Source organism: Panthera uncia, assembly GCF_023721935.1.
Source record: "Panthera uncia isolate 11264 chromosome B3 unlocalized genomic scaffold, Puncia_PCG_1.0 HiC_scaffold_1, whole genome shotgun sequence".
In the NCBI taxonomy this organism is placed as follows: domain Eukaryota; kingdom Metazoa; phylum Chordata; class Mammalia; order Carnivora; family Felidae; genus Panthera; species Panthera uncia.
The window spans coordinates 76507914-76520521 of NW_026057582.1; the positions used below are offsets into that span (position 1 = coordinate 76507914).

General features: G+C 43.1%; 1 protein-coding gene across 1 annotated transcript in view; it reads right to left on the reverse strand.

The window, feature by feature from the left end:
* RYR3 (ryanodine receptor 3) overlaps positions 1 to 12608 on the reverse strand; it is a 367593-nt gene that overhangs the window by 290803 nt on the left and 64182 nt on the right. The window contains exons 4-6 of the mRNA XM_049611650.1: positions 6959 to 7033; positions 4597 to 4675; positions 707 to 819 (exon numbers count right to left, since the gene is read on the reverse strand). Of these exons, the coding sequence (XP_049467607.1) occupies positions 707 to 819; positions 4597 to 4675; positions 6959 to 7033 (267 nt within the window). The remainder of the gene's footprint in view (positions 1 to 706; positions 820 to 4596; positions 4676 to 6958; positions 7034 to 12608) is intronic.

Consider the following 12608-nt stretch of genomic DNA (forward strand, 5'->3'; position numbering starts at 1 on the left):
AAGGGGGACACTTCCTTCAGGGAAGAGGAAGTTTTCTGCCACAGAGGAGGCAGACAAGTGTTGACTTCATCCCCTCAGCTGGATCCCCGATTCAACAGGAAGTCATACAATGTCTGTTCTTGCTGGGAGAAGAGAATTCACAAACGCGAACAATTACTCCAGCATTTGTTCTAGGCAAAGTAAAATCTGCTGGCAAGACGGGTGCTGAGAAGCTTAAAAACTTATCTCTAGACACTTCTCTGATATTCAGACACCCGAGGGAGCCTAACACTCATCCCCAGGTTCAAAATCTCACCGTCATCTTTCAACCACTGTGACATCCCATTTGCCGAAAGCATTTTAAATTCTCCATTCCTCCAACATAAGCTTATTTTCCTAGATCCTATTCTTTTTGGCTGGTTCACTGGACAAGAACTAAACCACGTGAGAAATTCAGAGTAATAGTAGCTCACGTTGGTTTTCTCAGAAAGTGCTCAGGGCATTTTGGCAGAGTTCGATGGGCCCAGTATCTTACTCTGAAAGGATAACTAACAGTTAAATTCCAGGCCCCATGAGAATGTGACAAGGGAGAGAATCCAACCACCTCTCCAGTACACCACGTACAAGTTTAACCTACCCATCCTATTGTGGCTCAGTTCACCTTGGCCATTACTTCCTAAAGGAAAATATTCTAGAAATGAAAAGATGCCTGGTAGGAAGTACTTACAAGGTATCTTTCAGAGGACACGCTGACGAGGATGAGGTCATCACCAATTCGAACTTTCTCTCCCTCGGATCTCTGTTTGGAAGCAGGATGTATGGTCCACCAACAGGCTTCTCCTACATAAATGCTCCTTGAGTTAGTCATTGCTTCATGGAAACCAGTGTCCCTAAGTCAGTCCCTCATTCTCCTTTCTCCTGAGAACAATCCCTCAAGCACACATGTGCAAACTCCAGACCTCAATTTCTATTTAGCCCCATACCTGCTCGACTGTCTTATCATTTTCATTTTTTCCAGTGACAGGAAAACAGAGTTTGGGAGAGAGTATTGGAATCCAGAAACTACAGAAGCTTTTGAGTATCTTTAATACATATAGAAAAATGTTTTCATCATAGGTACTTACAAATCTTTAAGAACTGACTTCATGGGTCTACTGGCTACTTACACACTTTTATTTTTTGCCATACTCTCCCTGAAATTCTACTGAAACGTGAGTAATTCTACTTAAAACATCAGAGATTTTCAAAAGGCCTGAATCTACAAAGACTCAGACAACAGGTGAGAAGTTCATAGCAAAGAAGGAAAATGGACAATTTGGCAAAAGGAAAGCAGATGCTTTCAGCATAGACAAGCTAACACCCAAGTCCTTAAGTAAGAAAAGGGAGAAGTTGATCTCAAGAAATAAGATCATCCCTACTTTGAATTTCTCAGGAAGTCTCTGGAATGGGAGGTAAGTTACTTGCGAAGGTAGCAACAGAAGATGGGCTTGAAAGCAGGAGAATTGGCTAAAAGCTATAAAGGAACTTTTATCACCTGGCATCCTTCTCTATACCCAGCACAGCCAGATGACCCCTCCTTCTCTACCCTACAGTAGATTAAGAGTTAAATCCATGGAATGACCAACCATCAAAGTTATGGTTTTGTAATATCAAGCACTGTCAAACAAGAAAGTAAAAACTATTGCTAAAAATAGAGAATCGTTAACATTTTATGCCCTGATTAGTAAAGCCCCAGCTCCTTTCCCTGGGCCTCTATTCCTCATACACCAGCTGTGATCCTAAGTCTTCTCCTCACCTCAAATCCAAGGATTCCTCTTTAGGGAAGCCCAACCACCCAAGATAAAAAATACTATTGTCTGGGCATCTCCAGTGAAATGCGTAATCCTTGACAGATTACCCAAAAGTAAGGCTTAACAGATGGCAAGCCACAGCCACACATTCAGGGCTTCCGGTAAGCTTTACTGCCTTGACCTAAACATGAAAGGACACCAAGGATCACCTGACATCTGAGCCAAGTCACTAACATGAATGAGAAGAACAAAATAAACACTGGGCAAAGGGACTTGGAGAAAACAAAGATTATGGAGAGTCAAAGAAAACTTTTAAAAATTCATATAATTAATCCTATCAGATAAGAAAAAGTGTCATTCATGAAATGGCAATGAAAGTGTCCAGGAATGATCCCTTTGGAGAAAAACCCTTGTATCTTGAAAGAGAGAGAAAGAAACAAGAGACTTTTAGGATAAAGTTGAAAAACTCTCCCAAAAATAATGAAGAGAGGGGCACCTGGGTGGCTCAGTCAGTTAAGCATCCGACTTTGGCTCAGGTCATGATCTCGTGGTTCACGAGTTTGGGCCCCGTGTTGGGCTCTGTGCTGACTGCTCAGAGCCTGGAGCCTGCTTCAGATTCTGTGTCTCCCCCTCTCTACCCCTCCCCTGTGCATGCTCTGTCTCTGTCTCTCAATAATAAATGTTTGAACATTTTTAAAAAAAAGAATGAAGAGAAACATTAGAAATAGGAGTAAAGAGATAATCAGAAAACCAATCTACCAGATTTTCAGAAAGCAGGAACAGAGAAAACAAAGTGAGGAATTAATGAAGAAATAGTATTAAACATTCCCCAAAGCTGGAAGGCAAGCATTCAGACTGAAAAAGCCCACAGAGTCCCTATCACAGTGAAGAGAGACTCACAAAAGGGTCCATTCTTGTGAGACTTGGAACAAAAAGGATCCATGCCCAAACACATCACTGTGGAATTTTAGACAGAAGGGCAAAAGAGAAGATTTAAGTAGCGCTCAGAAAATATAAACAGGTCATACACAAAGGATTGAGAATCTGAATGTAGGTATCTCAGTAGCCAGGCCTTAAGCTAGAAGAAAATGAAGAAAGCCTTCAAGATGCAGAGGAAAAATTTATTTCCAATGTAGAATACTATGAATTACTTGTGAAGCATGATTTAAACTTCTTAGTTGATGATTTACCTCCCATGGATCTTTTCTGTAAAAGCTACTGGATAATGGGCTCCACCAAAGTGACGTGGTAAACCAATGAGGGAGAAAAACATGAGATCCAGGAAACATGGAATCTAGGAGAGAGGCCAAGGACATCTCCTAGATGACGGTGGATGTTTCTATAAGAGGACACTGATAGAACAGCCAATATGATTGAATCCCATGAGGGGAAAGTTTCAGTTCTATAGAACAGTTTGAAATGAATGAGCGATTGGGTCACAGAAAATAAAGCAAACGATTCTCTCAAAAAGCCTAAAGTTATTCTACCACTGTCAGCAGAATGAACGTATAGGACTTTTCCCATTACATGCTCTAAGACTGACAGCTGGTTTATATATAGTGTTCAACTTACAATCAGTGAGTGTGGCATTTCACTGATTTTGTAATTATCAGCAAAGGTGGACAATACCTTAGAGGAAATTATATTTTAAGAATAACACTTTAGCTGAAAACAAAGCAACCTCAAATCAAATGCAAGTATAATCTCATTTTAAGAGAAAAAGCATCATGGAGCCCACTCTTGTGCTTTGTACAAAAATGAGAAGAAGTGGAGAGGCAGGGCTTCTCCTCAGGAATTCTCAGATATCCCTGAGCACAATGCAGAGATGGCAGGCACACATCGTTAAAACTTCATTTTTTTCCCCCTAGATCTGTAAAATCAGACAATCTGGATCATTCCCTTATGAACTGACACAATTTTGGAACAACATGTAATTTTGCCCTTTGGCTACCCAACAATGGAACTTCCTGTCATGGTATGAAAGATTGTATTCAGATTAGACTCTTCCTGCAGTGTGACCTAGGATGTTTTCTCTTCTCTGGCCTTTGTTCCTGTCCTTTTTCCAGGCCTGGGGTTTCTGCTTTAGAGCAGGTTCTACCCAACCTTCTTCCAGCAAATTCTCATTCAGTTTGAGCTAACCTGAAGTAATTTCTGCCATTTGCAACCAAGAATCCTGATTGATACATAGCCCAACCTGTAAGTGGAGCAGATATTCCATATACATTGTCCTTGAAGGATGGTCATATTACCTATGAATATCTCCAGCCACACCGAGCACCCTACATCCCAGGGCCAGCTGCTATGTTGCCGGATAATTGCAGATATGGCAAAGTCGTTTTCTTCATTGAGGTGAAATGTGTTTCCTTTCAACTTCTATCCCACTGCTCCACTGGTCTATGGAATAACCCACAGCAAGTCAGACCCTTCTGTGACACCGTAACTATTAAGTATGTATAGTTATGTTGGTCCTCTCTTCTTCATTTCTGGTTTCCAGGGAGAATCTGCATCATGGTCACCACCTTTCTTAGCATCCACCTCCTGACTGTCAGCATTTTTGACTGACCTCAAAACACAACAAAACACAAGCCAATGTTCCCCAAAGTATGTGACTGTGGCGAAAGCATTATGTTGTCCTTCATTCTTAGTTACTATGTCTCCATCACACGTTGTTTCTTTCTTATTCCCCTAAATTTTATCAGACCTATTTCTTGACCCCACTGGTTGCTTGGTTTGGAATCCCCAATGAAGAACTTATTATTCAGTATCCTTCTCAAAAGCCCTTAGCCCAAGACCCAAGTGAACAGGAGATCTGGGAACGTTGACTTACCTGTGGCATGTTCCCGTAGACCTACATCAAAGGCAAGTTTATCTGTCTGGGATCTTGATGTGGTCAAACATGTTAGATACTGTGAAACAAGAGCAGATGCTAGTGAAGTCATACTCTTCTATCAGGTCTTGGCATCTCACCACTAGTTGGCTTCCAGTTGTCAATTTCAATACTGAACTACTGTATAAAGGGCTCATTTACTGTATTCAATGGTATAACACATTTGAGATATACTTTTAATAGTATATTTAAAATCTCAAAGATGTTCTTCTCTGGTGACCCAGTGATTTAACTTCTAGGACTATATGCAACAGATATAAGTTTGAAATTAATATTTCAAACATATTTAATATGCTTTAGTTCAAAGATACTGAGAAACTTTTAAATTGGAGACAATATAAATGGAACGTCTACAACCAACAATAACGGAAAAGTTAATAAACTTTGGTCCTTCATTTTATGAAATATGTTACCATTAAGAGTATTTATCCAGAGTGTGTAATAGCATGGAACATATGCAAAACAGCACAATTAACAGGTACACAAAACTTAAATGTCTGGCAACTAGGCTAAAAGGAATTACACCAAAACGATATCTGAAGTTCTCTTTGGACAGTGAGATGGACCATGATGATTCCCCTACTTCTATTTATTTTGGTTTTCAAACTTTCTATGAGCTTCAGAACTTCTCAATGTGTATGGGATCCCCCGCCCCCCCGATTATAAAAATGCATGTGCATGTAAAACTTAACATTGATATTTAAAATAACTTAATAATGGAAAAAAGCCATGGCCGGTTCCTTGCCCCCTTTACTGGCAGGCACAGTGGCTGATCTTAGAATCAAACTGGTTGGCAGATATGCACTTGAAAAGTGGTTTCTGAGTTCTACTTCTACTTCTCTGCAACAGATAAATGGAGAATCATTGCATTGTCCAAAATCCTCTGTCACAGGCTTCATTCTCAGAGCTACTCCTAAAAAGAACTAGCTAGTAGAGAGTTTATGTTAACTGTGAATCCAAATTTTTCTGGGCCTGGGGGACAGTAAATATAATAATAAATCACATAATCCTTCACATCTCTACCATGCTTTTAGCCCAAGTTGTCAAAGCCATGAGAGGCGTGCTGTTTGAAGTTTTGTTTAGTCTGTTCAGGTAGGAAAAGAGAGGTATTAAGGTTTTATTTACTCTATGGATAAGCACCAGGTTCTGAAAGATACATGATCCCATCTCAGTTCTAGACATCATCAGGATACAAAGTTTCCCCACCCTCTAAATGTCCCCATCTCCTGCTCCTATAACCTTCCATTTGGTCACTTTTGTTCTCTGTCCTCTGCCATGAAAGACTACAACAGAAGAATGTTCAGGCTGAAAAGGTCAACTTCTTACCGCTCCTCAGGAAGAAAAAAAAAAAAGCCGCCATAAATAAATTATTTAAGAGCCAGCTGCAGCTCCTGCTGCCAATCTGACAGTTCAAGCTTTGAGATGAACTGTGAGCATACTGCAGGTGTAAATGTGTGAAAACGAAGTCTTGAATTAATGTAACATTTTCCACTCGGGCCAGAGAAAGAAGACGAGCCTCCCTTACACTGATACAAGTGACGATGAGCAATACAGGGATGGAAGCAAACAGGATTAGAGCTGGCACGTGTTACATTCGACTGAGATCACCATAGTCTCCTTAACGTGCCCTGCAAAAGTTCTACAGTATCCAGATTTTTCTAATTATATTTACTTAAAACTTGAACACTTTTTCTCATGTTACACTGAGTTAGCACCATTTTGGTTAGTTCCGGTCCCAGACCCCTAATTAGTTACAGCTCAATGAGCTTTCTGTGACGGCTTTGCTCCTTATCTTCCTACAGCCTCTGGATTAACATAATACTTTCCAATTATTCCAGGACTGAAGGCAATGGATACCATCCCATTTCCGTTAGCTAGCAGAAGAGTAGAAATTTCATAAAAATCTAATTTGATTTTTCTTCTCTGTTGGTTACCCTTATATGCTTAACGAATTATTTCATGGTTTATTTCTTCATCAGTTGAACAAATATTTATTGAGCATCTAGTATGAGGCACTGTCCTTGATAGGGTTAGGTTTAGTTAAATTAAAAAAAGAAAAGACAAGGTCCTTTTTCTTCCCAGAGTGGGGAGGAGAGTGGTTAGACATTAGGCAAATACCTAATTGCAAAATGAGTAAGTTATATGAAGAAAATGCAAAGCAATAGTGTGCTCTAATTATTTACATTCCAAATTACTTGTGTGTTAACATAATCTAGATGCTTGTTGGTTTCCTATACTTCCTCCCCTCTTCATCTTTTTCCTCCTCCTCGAATGGTGAAAGCGGACATCCAGATGTGCTTACCATTCCGCTGAAGGAGTGCCGCAGGAGAATCGCGTGGCCATATAGCAGGGTCCTGTGGCCACCCCCTTGTGCTGCCTGTGGGGAAGGACAAGGAAAAATGTCGGCACGGGCCGCTTGTGGCCCCCTCTAGAGCAAAGCAGGACAAGAATTCTGAAAGACAGACTACAAAGAAAGACCCACTGCAAAGCTCCCCAAGAATTCATTCTAGAAGCGAGTGGCCAGCCTATGGGCGAGGGGGAGACTGGTGACCACAGCCATGCAACATCCTTGGGAGAGGGTGTGTAGGGCCAAATCTGTTCTTAGAAAAGTCCCCTGCCCAGGATGAGCAGAAACCCGAGCTGTTCTACCAGAGAAGCGTGTAAATGAGATAGGTACTGCTTACCTTCCTTTGAAACTTCTCAGAAGCATTCGAGAGTGAGAGAGAGAAACAAATGTAACTATAGCCTAGTGACAGAAAGGCAGCTTGGGGGACAGGCATACGGTCACATTCTGTGCCCTGTGGTCTTTTCCCTTCAAGGCATGTGGCCTTCTGCCCAATCATTTAAAGGGGTCCTATTTACCCAGATCTCACCATTGCAGACAGCTCTGAAATGCAGGACTTTCAAAGGGCAACCAGCAGTGCAGAAATGGACCCATCAGCTGCAGGACCATCTCGGTACCTTCTCTGCCACCCCAGGTAGCTCCACTTTGGCTGTTCACTCAGTGGCAACCCACCCAGTGGGAGAGGGACAAGCAAAGAGACAACTCAACATAAAGCTGCTGTGTCTGCTTCTTTTTCCCTTCATCTGTCTGATTCACCCACCACGGTCTGAACCCAACAGTACATGATAGGAGACAAAACTATTATTTATTGTCATTATTCCTGAGTTGGTAACATGACAACATTGAAATCCACAAAGAAGTCCTAGAATTTGTTGGTATCCGCTTTTTCGACCTTTTGCCTAAATCCCTTCCCCATCCTATTACCCTGCCCTGAGACACAGTCAAATAATTTTGATCACACATACCCCTTAGGAAAAGATGTTTCAGCATAGGACCCCATCCCTAAATATGCACAAAAAACATCCAAAGCCTGAGATGAAAGTTAATCATAATGAGAAATTCTAACATTTTCCTTCTATATGCCAAGAGCACCTCTTAGGCACCGAATATTATTTAGACCTGCACACCAGCAACCACAGGGGCTAGTGTGAGGTGTGGTCGTCTCCTGTGCCTACCCTCCCTCAGAGCAATGAGCAAAGAAGGCAAAAGCTGGTGGTATGGAGAGAAGGCACAGGTCTGAATAATAAGGTCTGGAGTAATTTTATTTCAACTCTATTTGGATTAAAAGAATTGCTCTGTTGAAGAGATAACTTTTCATGTCATACCAGGAGCCTAAAGAAAAGAAAAATGATAGATGGGGTATCATGTTTTTTCAAAAGCTGATAAGTATATAAAAAGGTGACTGCACTTTCCTCACAGCTGCAGAGATATTTAAGGGCTCCCCAGACCTTAACACGGTGGAGCAACGAAATGTTCTTTGTCCTATTTCCGAATTGCTCAAAATCATTCGAACTAACTTTAGTTGCTGTATTTCCAAATGCGTTAACAGCTACGTTAAAAGGAGTCACACCCGACCATTTCCACAGCCTGTCCGTCTGCTATTTTCCCTATTTTCCCTCCTGAACCAGTCCGATGTCTCAAACCGAACTACTGACGAATGGCATGTCCGGTGTTAACTGTGGGTCACACCTTTGTCTTTGTTCCCATCGACTCAGTGAAGCATCTTAAAAGGAGCCCAGCGTCGCTGACCACAAAAAGTGGCACCCAAGAGCGTGTGTTCCCCCTCTTCTCTGGCACTGCTGCAAACATCTCCTGGCCCTCATAGCCTTTATTATGGAACCAACAGAAAAGCAGAGACATGAAGCACAAGTGTCCCACTGGGACTGAATGGGGCAGCACCATGAAGAACACAGGAGGCTTCGCATCCCGATGCCTCCCTCTGCCACGGCAGTGCCTCGTTACACTGGTGGGCATCATCGATGGGTTACAGCAGAAGCTGCTGGACACTATTCCTCTGTGCTCACTCTACCAGGCCTGGGGTGGAACCCGGGAAATGGTGCTTCTAACAAGCTCCAGGGGACAGGACCCTCATGTTGCTGGTCCGGGGATGACATTTTGAGGGCCACTGCTTAAGGAATGATCAAGCTTCAGGGCTTGCCAGAGTAGAGGCAGAGGCTTTGTCAATCATCATCCTGGTGAGAGCTCCTATGGGTACACACCATGGGTAGGTGCTTTCCAGAACATCGTGGCTTGTCATCAGGATTTTTTCCAGGGAGGAATGATTGCCCCCACTGACAATGTGAGGAATTTGACCATATATCCTACGGCTGGATGTGGCTGGTGGTGGTAGCAGTGGGAAGTGACCTCACGGTCAATTCCAGAACATAAGCCTATTTTGCTCTAGTTTTTATAATATATTCATTTGCCTACCGTATACAAAACCAGTGTAAAAAGCAACCAGGAAAGCGGGAGAGAAAGATACTTCCTTAGCTCTTAAAGGAAGGTGAATTGATACAGCAGGGATTTAAGGAGCCCTGAGCATACAGCAGGCACAGAACCATGCAAGGTGTTATACATGAACTATCTCATTTTAGACTTGCAATTAGTGCTGTGGAGTAACTGTAGTCATTATCTCCATTTTTCAGCAATGCAAACTCAGGCTTTAAAAGGTGAAGTAACGTGCTCCAAGTCATACAGGTTCCAAATACAGAGTTGGGATTTCACCGTACGCCATGTTGTCTCCATCTTGGTAGTCTGGTCTAGAAAGACTCGTGTAAAAAAACAAAAAACAAAAAACAAAACCATGTTGCAAATAGGAAACAAGCTGCCTGTTTAAAGAGGTGAAGACAAGGCGCATTGGAATAGACTCGAAGGGTAAGAAGGGTGTTGAGGGATAGCATTATTGAAAAAGTAGACCCTAACAGGTCAGAGTGTTGACAACCAATGAGGCTAAGAACGAGGCACACACATGAGCAGAGGCCTGTTGGTGGAAAGTATGAAGTGCACACGGGGACCAACAGGTGATTCACTGATTCGTTTTGGGGTCAGGTGAAATGAAAGGGAACACCTGGAAAAAAATGAGGGCACAGGTACAGGGCAGTCAGATTATGGGCAGCCATGACTGTTCCACTGCTAACGGGATGCTGGTGTAGTTTTTCGTTTTTGTTTTTCTTTTTTTAACTGGTGTAGATTTTTAAAAGCAGAGGGTCACTGTCAAAAGCATACCTTAGGAAGGTAACCCTGATTGCACAGTGGTGGAAGAGCTGGAGGCGTCAAACCCTGGGACAGAAAAGATCATTCATTCATTCAGTTCCTATGACAACAGTAGAGTGTGGAACCAAATATCTTGGCGTCACCCTTTACTCGCTTCTCCCTCTCATACTCCACAGTCAAGCCACCTCTGGTGCCATCTCTGAAATACATTCTACACCCAAGTTCTATACCCTGCTGCCAACACCAAGGACGCAGTATCCACCTCCTGCCAGGCTGCCTGGTACACACCAGGACGGTAATAATGGTGCCCTAACTATGTTTCCTGCTGCAGCCACACACACCCCCCCCCCCACTTTTATAGTCTGAGCCAACATGGCAGCCGGAGCCATCCTTTTAAAACTCTATTACATCGTGTTACTTTCTGACTCAACTTTCCCACAGGCACTCCCTCCCATCCACTGCGGCTCCTTTTCACACCTACAAGTGCAATGTCCTCACCATGGTCTCCAAGACCCTGCATCAGGACTTGGCAAATCTTCCCTATAAAAGACCAGACAGGGGGCACCTGGATGGCTCAGTCGGTTAAGCGTCCATCTTCAGCTCAGGTCACGATCTTGCCGTGTGTGGGTTCCAATCCCTCATGGGGTTCTCTGCACTAAGTTCAGAGCCCACTTTGGATCTTCTATCCCCCTCCCTCCTCTCCCTGCCAACCCCCTCTCTGTGTCAAAAATAAACATTTTTTTTAAAAGAAAAAAAAAACAGTATTTTAGGCTTTCCAGGACACATATGGTCTCTGTCATATAGTCCTTTTTAATTTCAACCAACTTTTTCAAAACCGAAACCATTCTTACCTAGAGGGCTACCTATAAACAAGCCACAGCCTGGATATGGCTGCTGGCCTTGGTTGCTGATCCCTGCCGTCCTTGATCTGGATCCTTTCTACCTCTCTGACATCACAAGCGTGCTCTCCATCACTCCCTCTGCTCTAACCACACAGGCCCCCGCTCTGTCCTTCAGACAAGTATGCTGCTCCCTCCTACCACAGGGCCTTGGCACATGTGTTCCCCTCTGCCTGGAATGCTCTCCCTCTAATATTCCTGTGGCTCATTCCCAGGCTTCATTCAGTTCTGCGCTCACATTTCTCATTTGGAGAAGCCTTCTCTGATCACCCTTCCTAAAGGAAAAATCACCCTTATTCTGTCATAGTTTGCTGTCTTATTTCTTGAGGCATGTTTTATTAGCTGATATGAATTCATGTTATTTCTGATATGTATCTATCCTCCTCTACTCCCCAGGATATAAGCTTCATGAGTCTGTTGTATTCTCTGCCACAACAGCACTTTTATCAGTGCCGGGCAAACAGTAGGCACTCGTTCATATTTCCTGAAGAAATAAATAATAATTACATCAAGTGGTCCTTTTGTCTCCCTTTTATGGATGGGAAAAGATAAACTTTCCCATAACTGGCTTGTAAGAGGTGAGTGGGGATTTGAACTTGGATCGAACTACAAGCTCTACTAACTCTTTCCACAGTCTGACTCTACTTTTGGACTAACATTCCAGGAAGGATGTATTATGGTACACAGAAGACTGCAAGAACCTGCTCACAGGGGATTCAGACCGCAAGACTCTGAGGCAGCATTGGGATGGCAGTCCTGTCCCTCCATGAGTGGCCTTAGCTGTCCCCAAACGGCAGGAGGAGATTATGTGGTACCACCTCACAGCACGGGGGTGGGGCAGGGTAAACCTGGGAAAGGGCCCTGATGCCACATCCAGAGGAAAAATATTCCACTGGATCATTAATTCAATTGTCTTGCTTGTATTTTATTTCTTTTAAGTTTGTTGATTTATTCTGAGAGAGACAGACACAGTGCAAGTCGAGGGGCAGGGGGAGGGGGCTGAGAGAGAGGGAGAGAGAGAATCCCGACCAGGCTCCACACTACCAGCGCAGAGCCTGATGAGGGGCTCGAACCCACAAAGCTGTGAGATCATGACTGTGCCCAAACTAAGAGTTGGATGCTCAAGCAACTGAACCCCCCAGGTGCCCCTTCTTGCTTGTAATTTTAAACTTAACTACATTACTGACATTTCTTTTGGTGGACACCAGAAAACACTGCCTCCCAGTAAGATAAACCTGTTATGGCCACAGAGGGGGAACAGTGATTCTCTCTAGCTACACGTAAGTATTTCAAGATATTTTAAGCAATCTTCTTTTCCAATCTGGAACCCCAAGCTCCTCTTTGGGGACCCCAGGCTCTGGGAAGGCTCCTTGGTGAATGTCACAGAACACATGAAGGCTTCAGTTGCCACCTTCCTGGGAAGTTTGTAGGGCATGAGATCATCTGTTGGATGTGCCTGTGCACGCTTTCATTTTCCTTTTCTTCTCTATCCCACT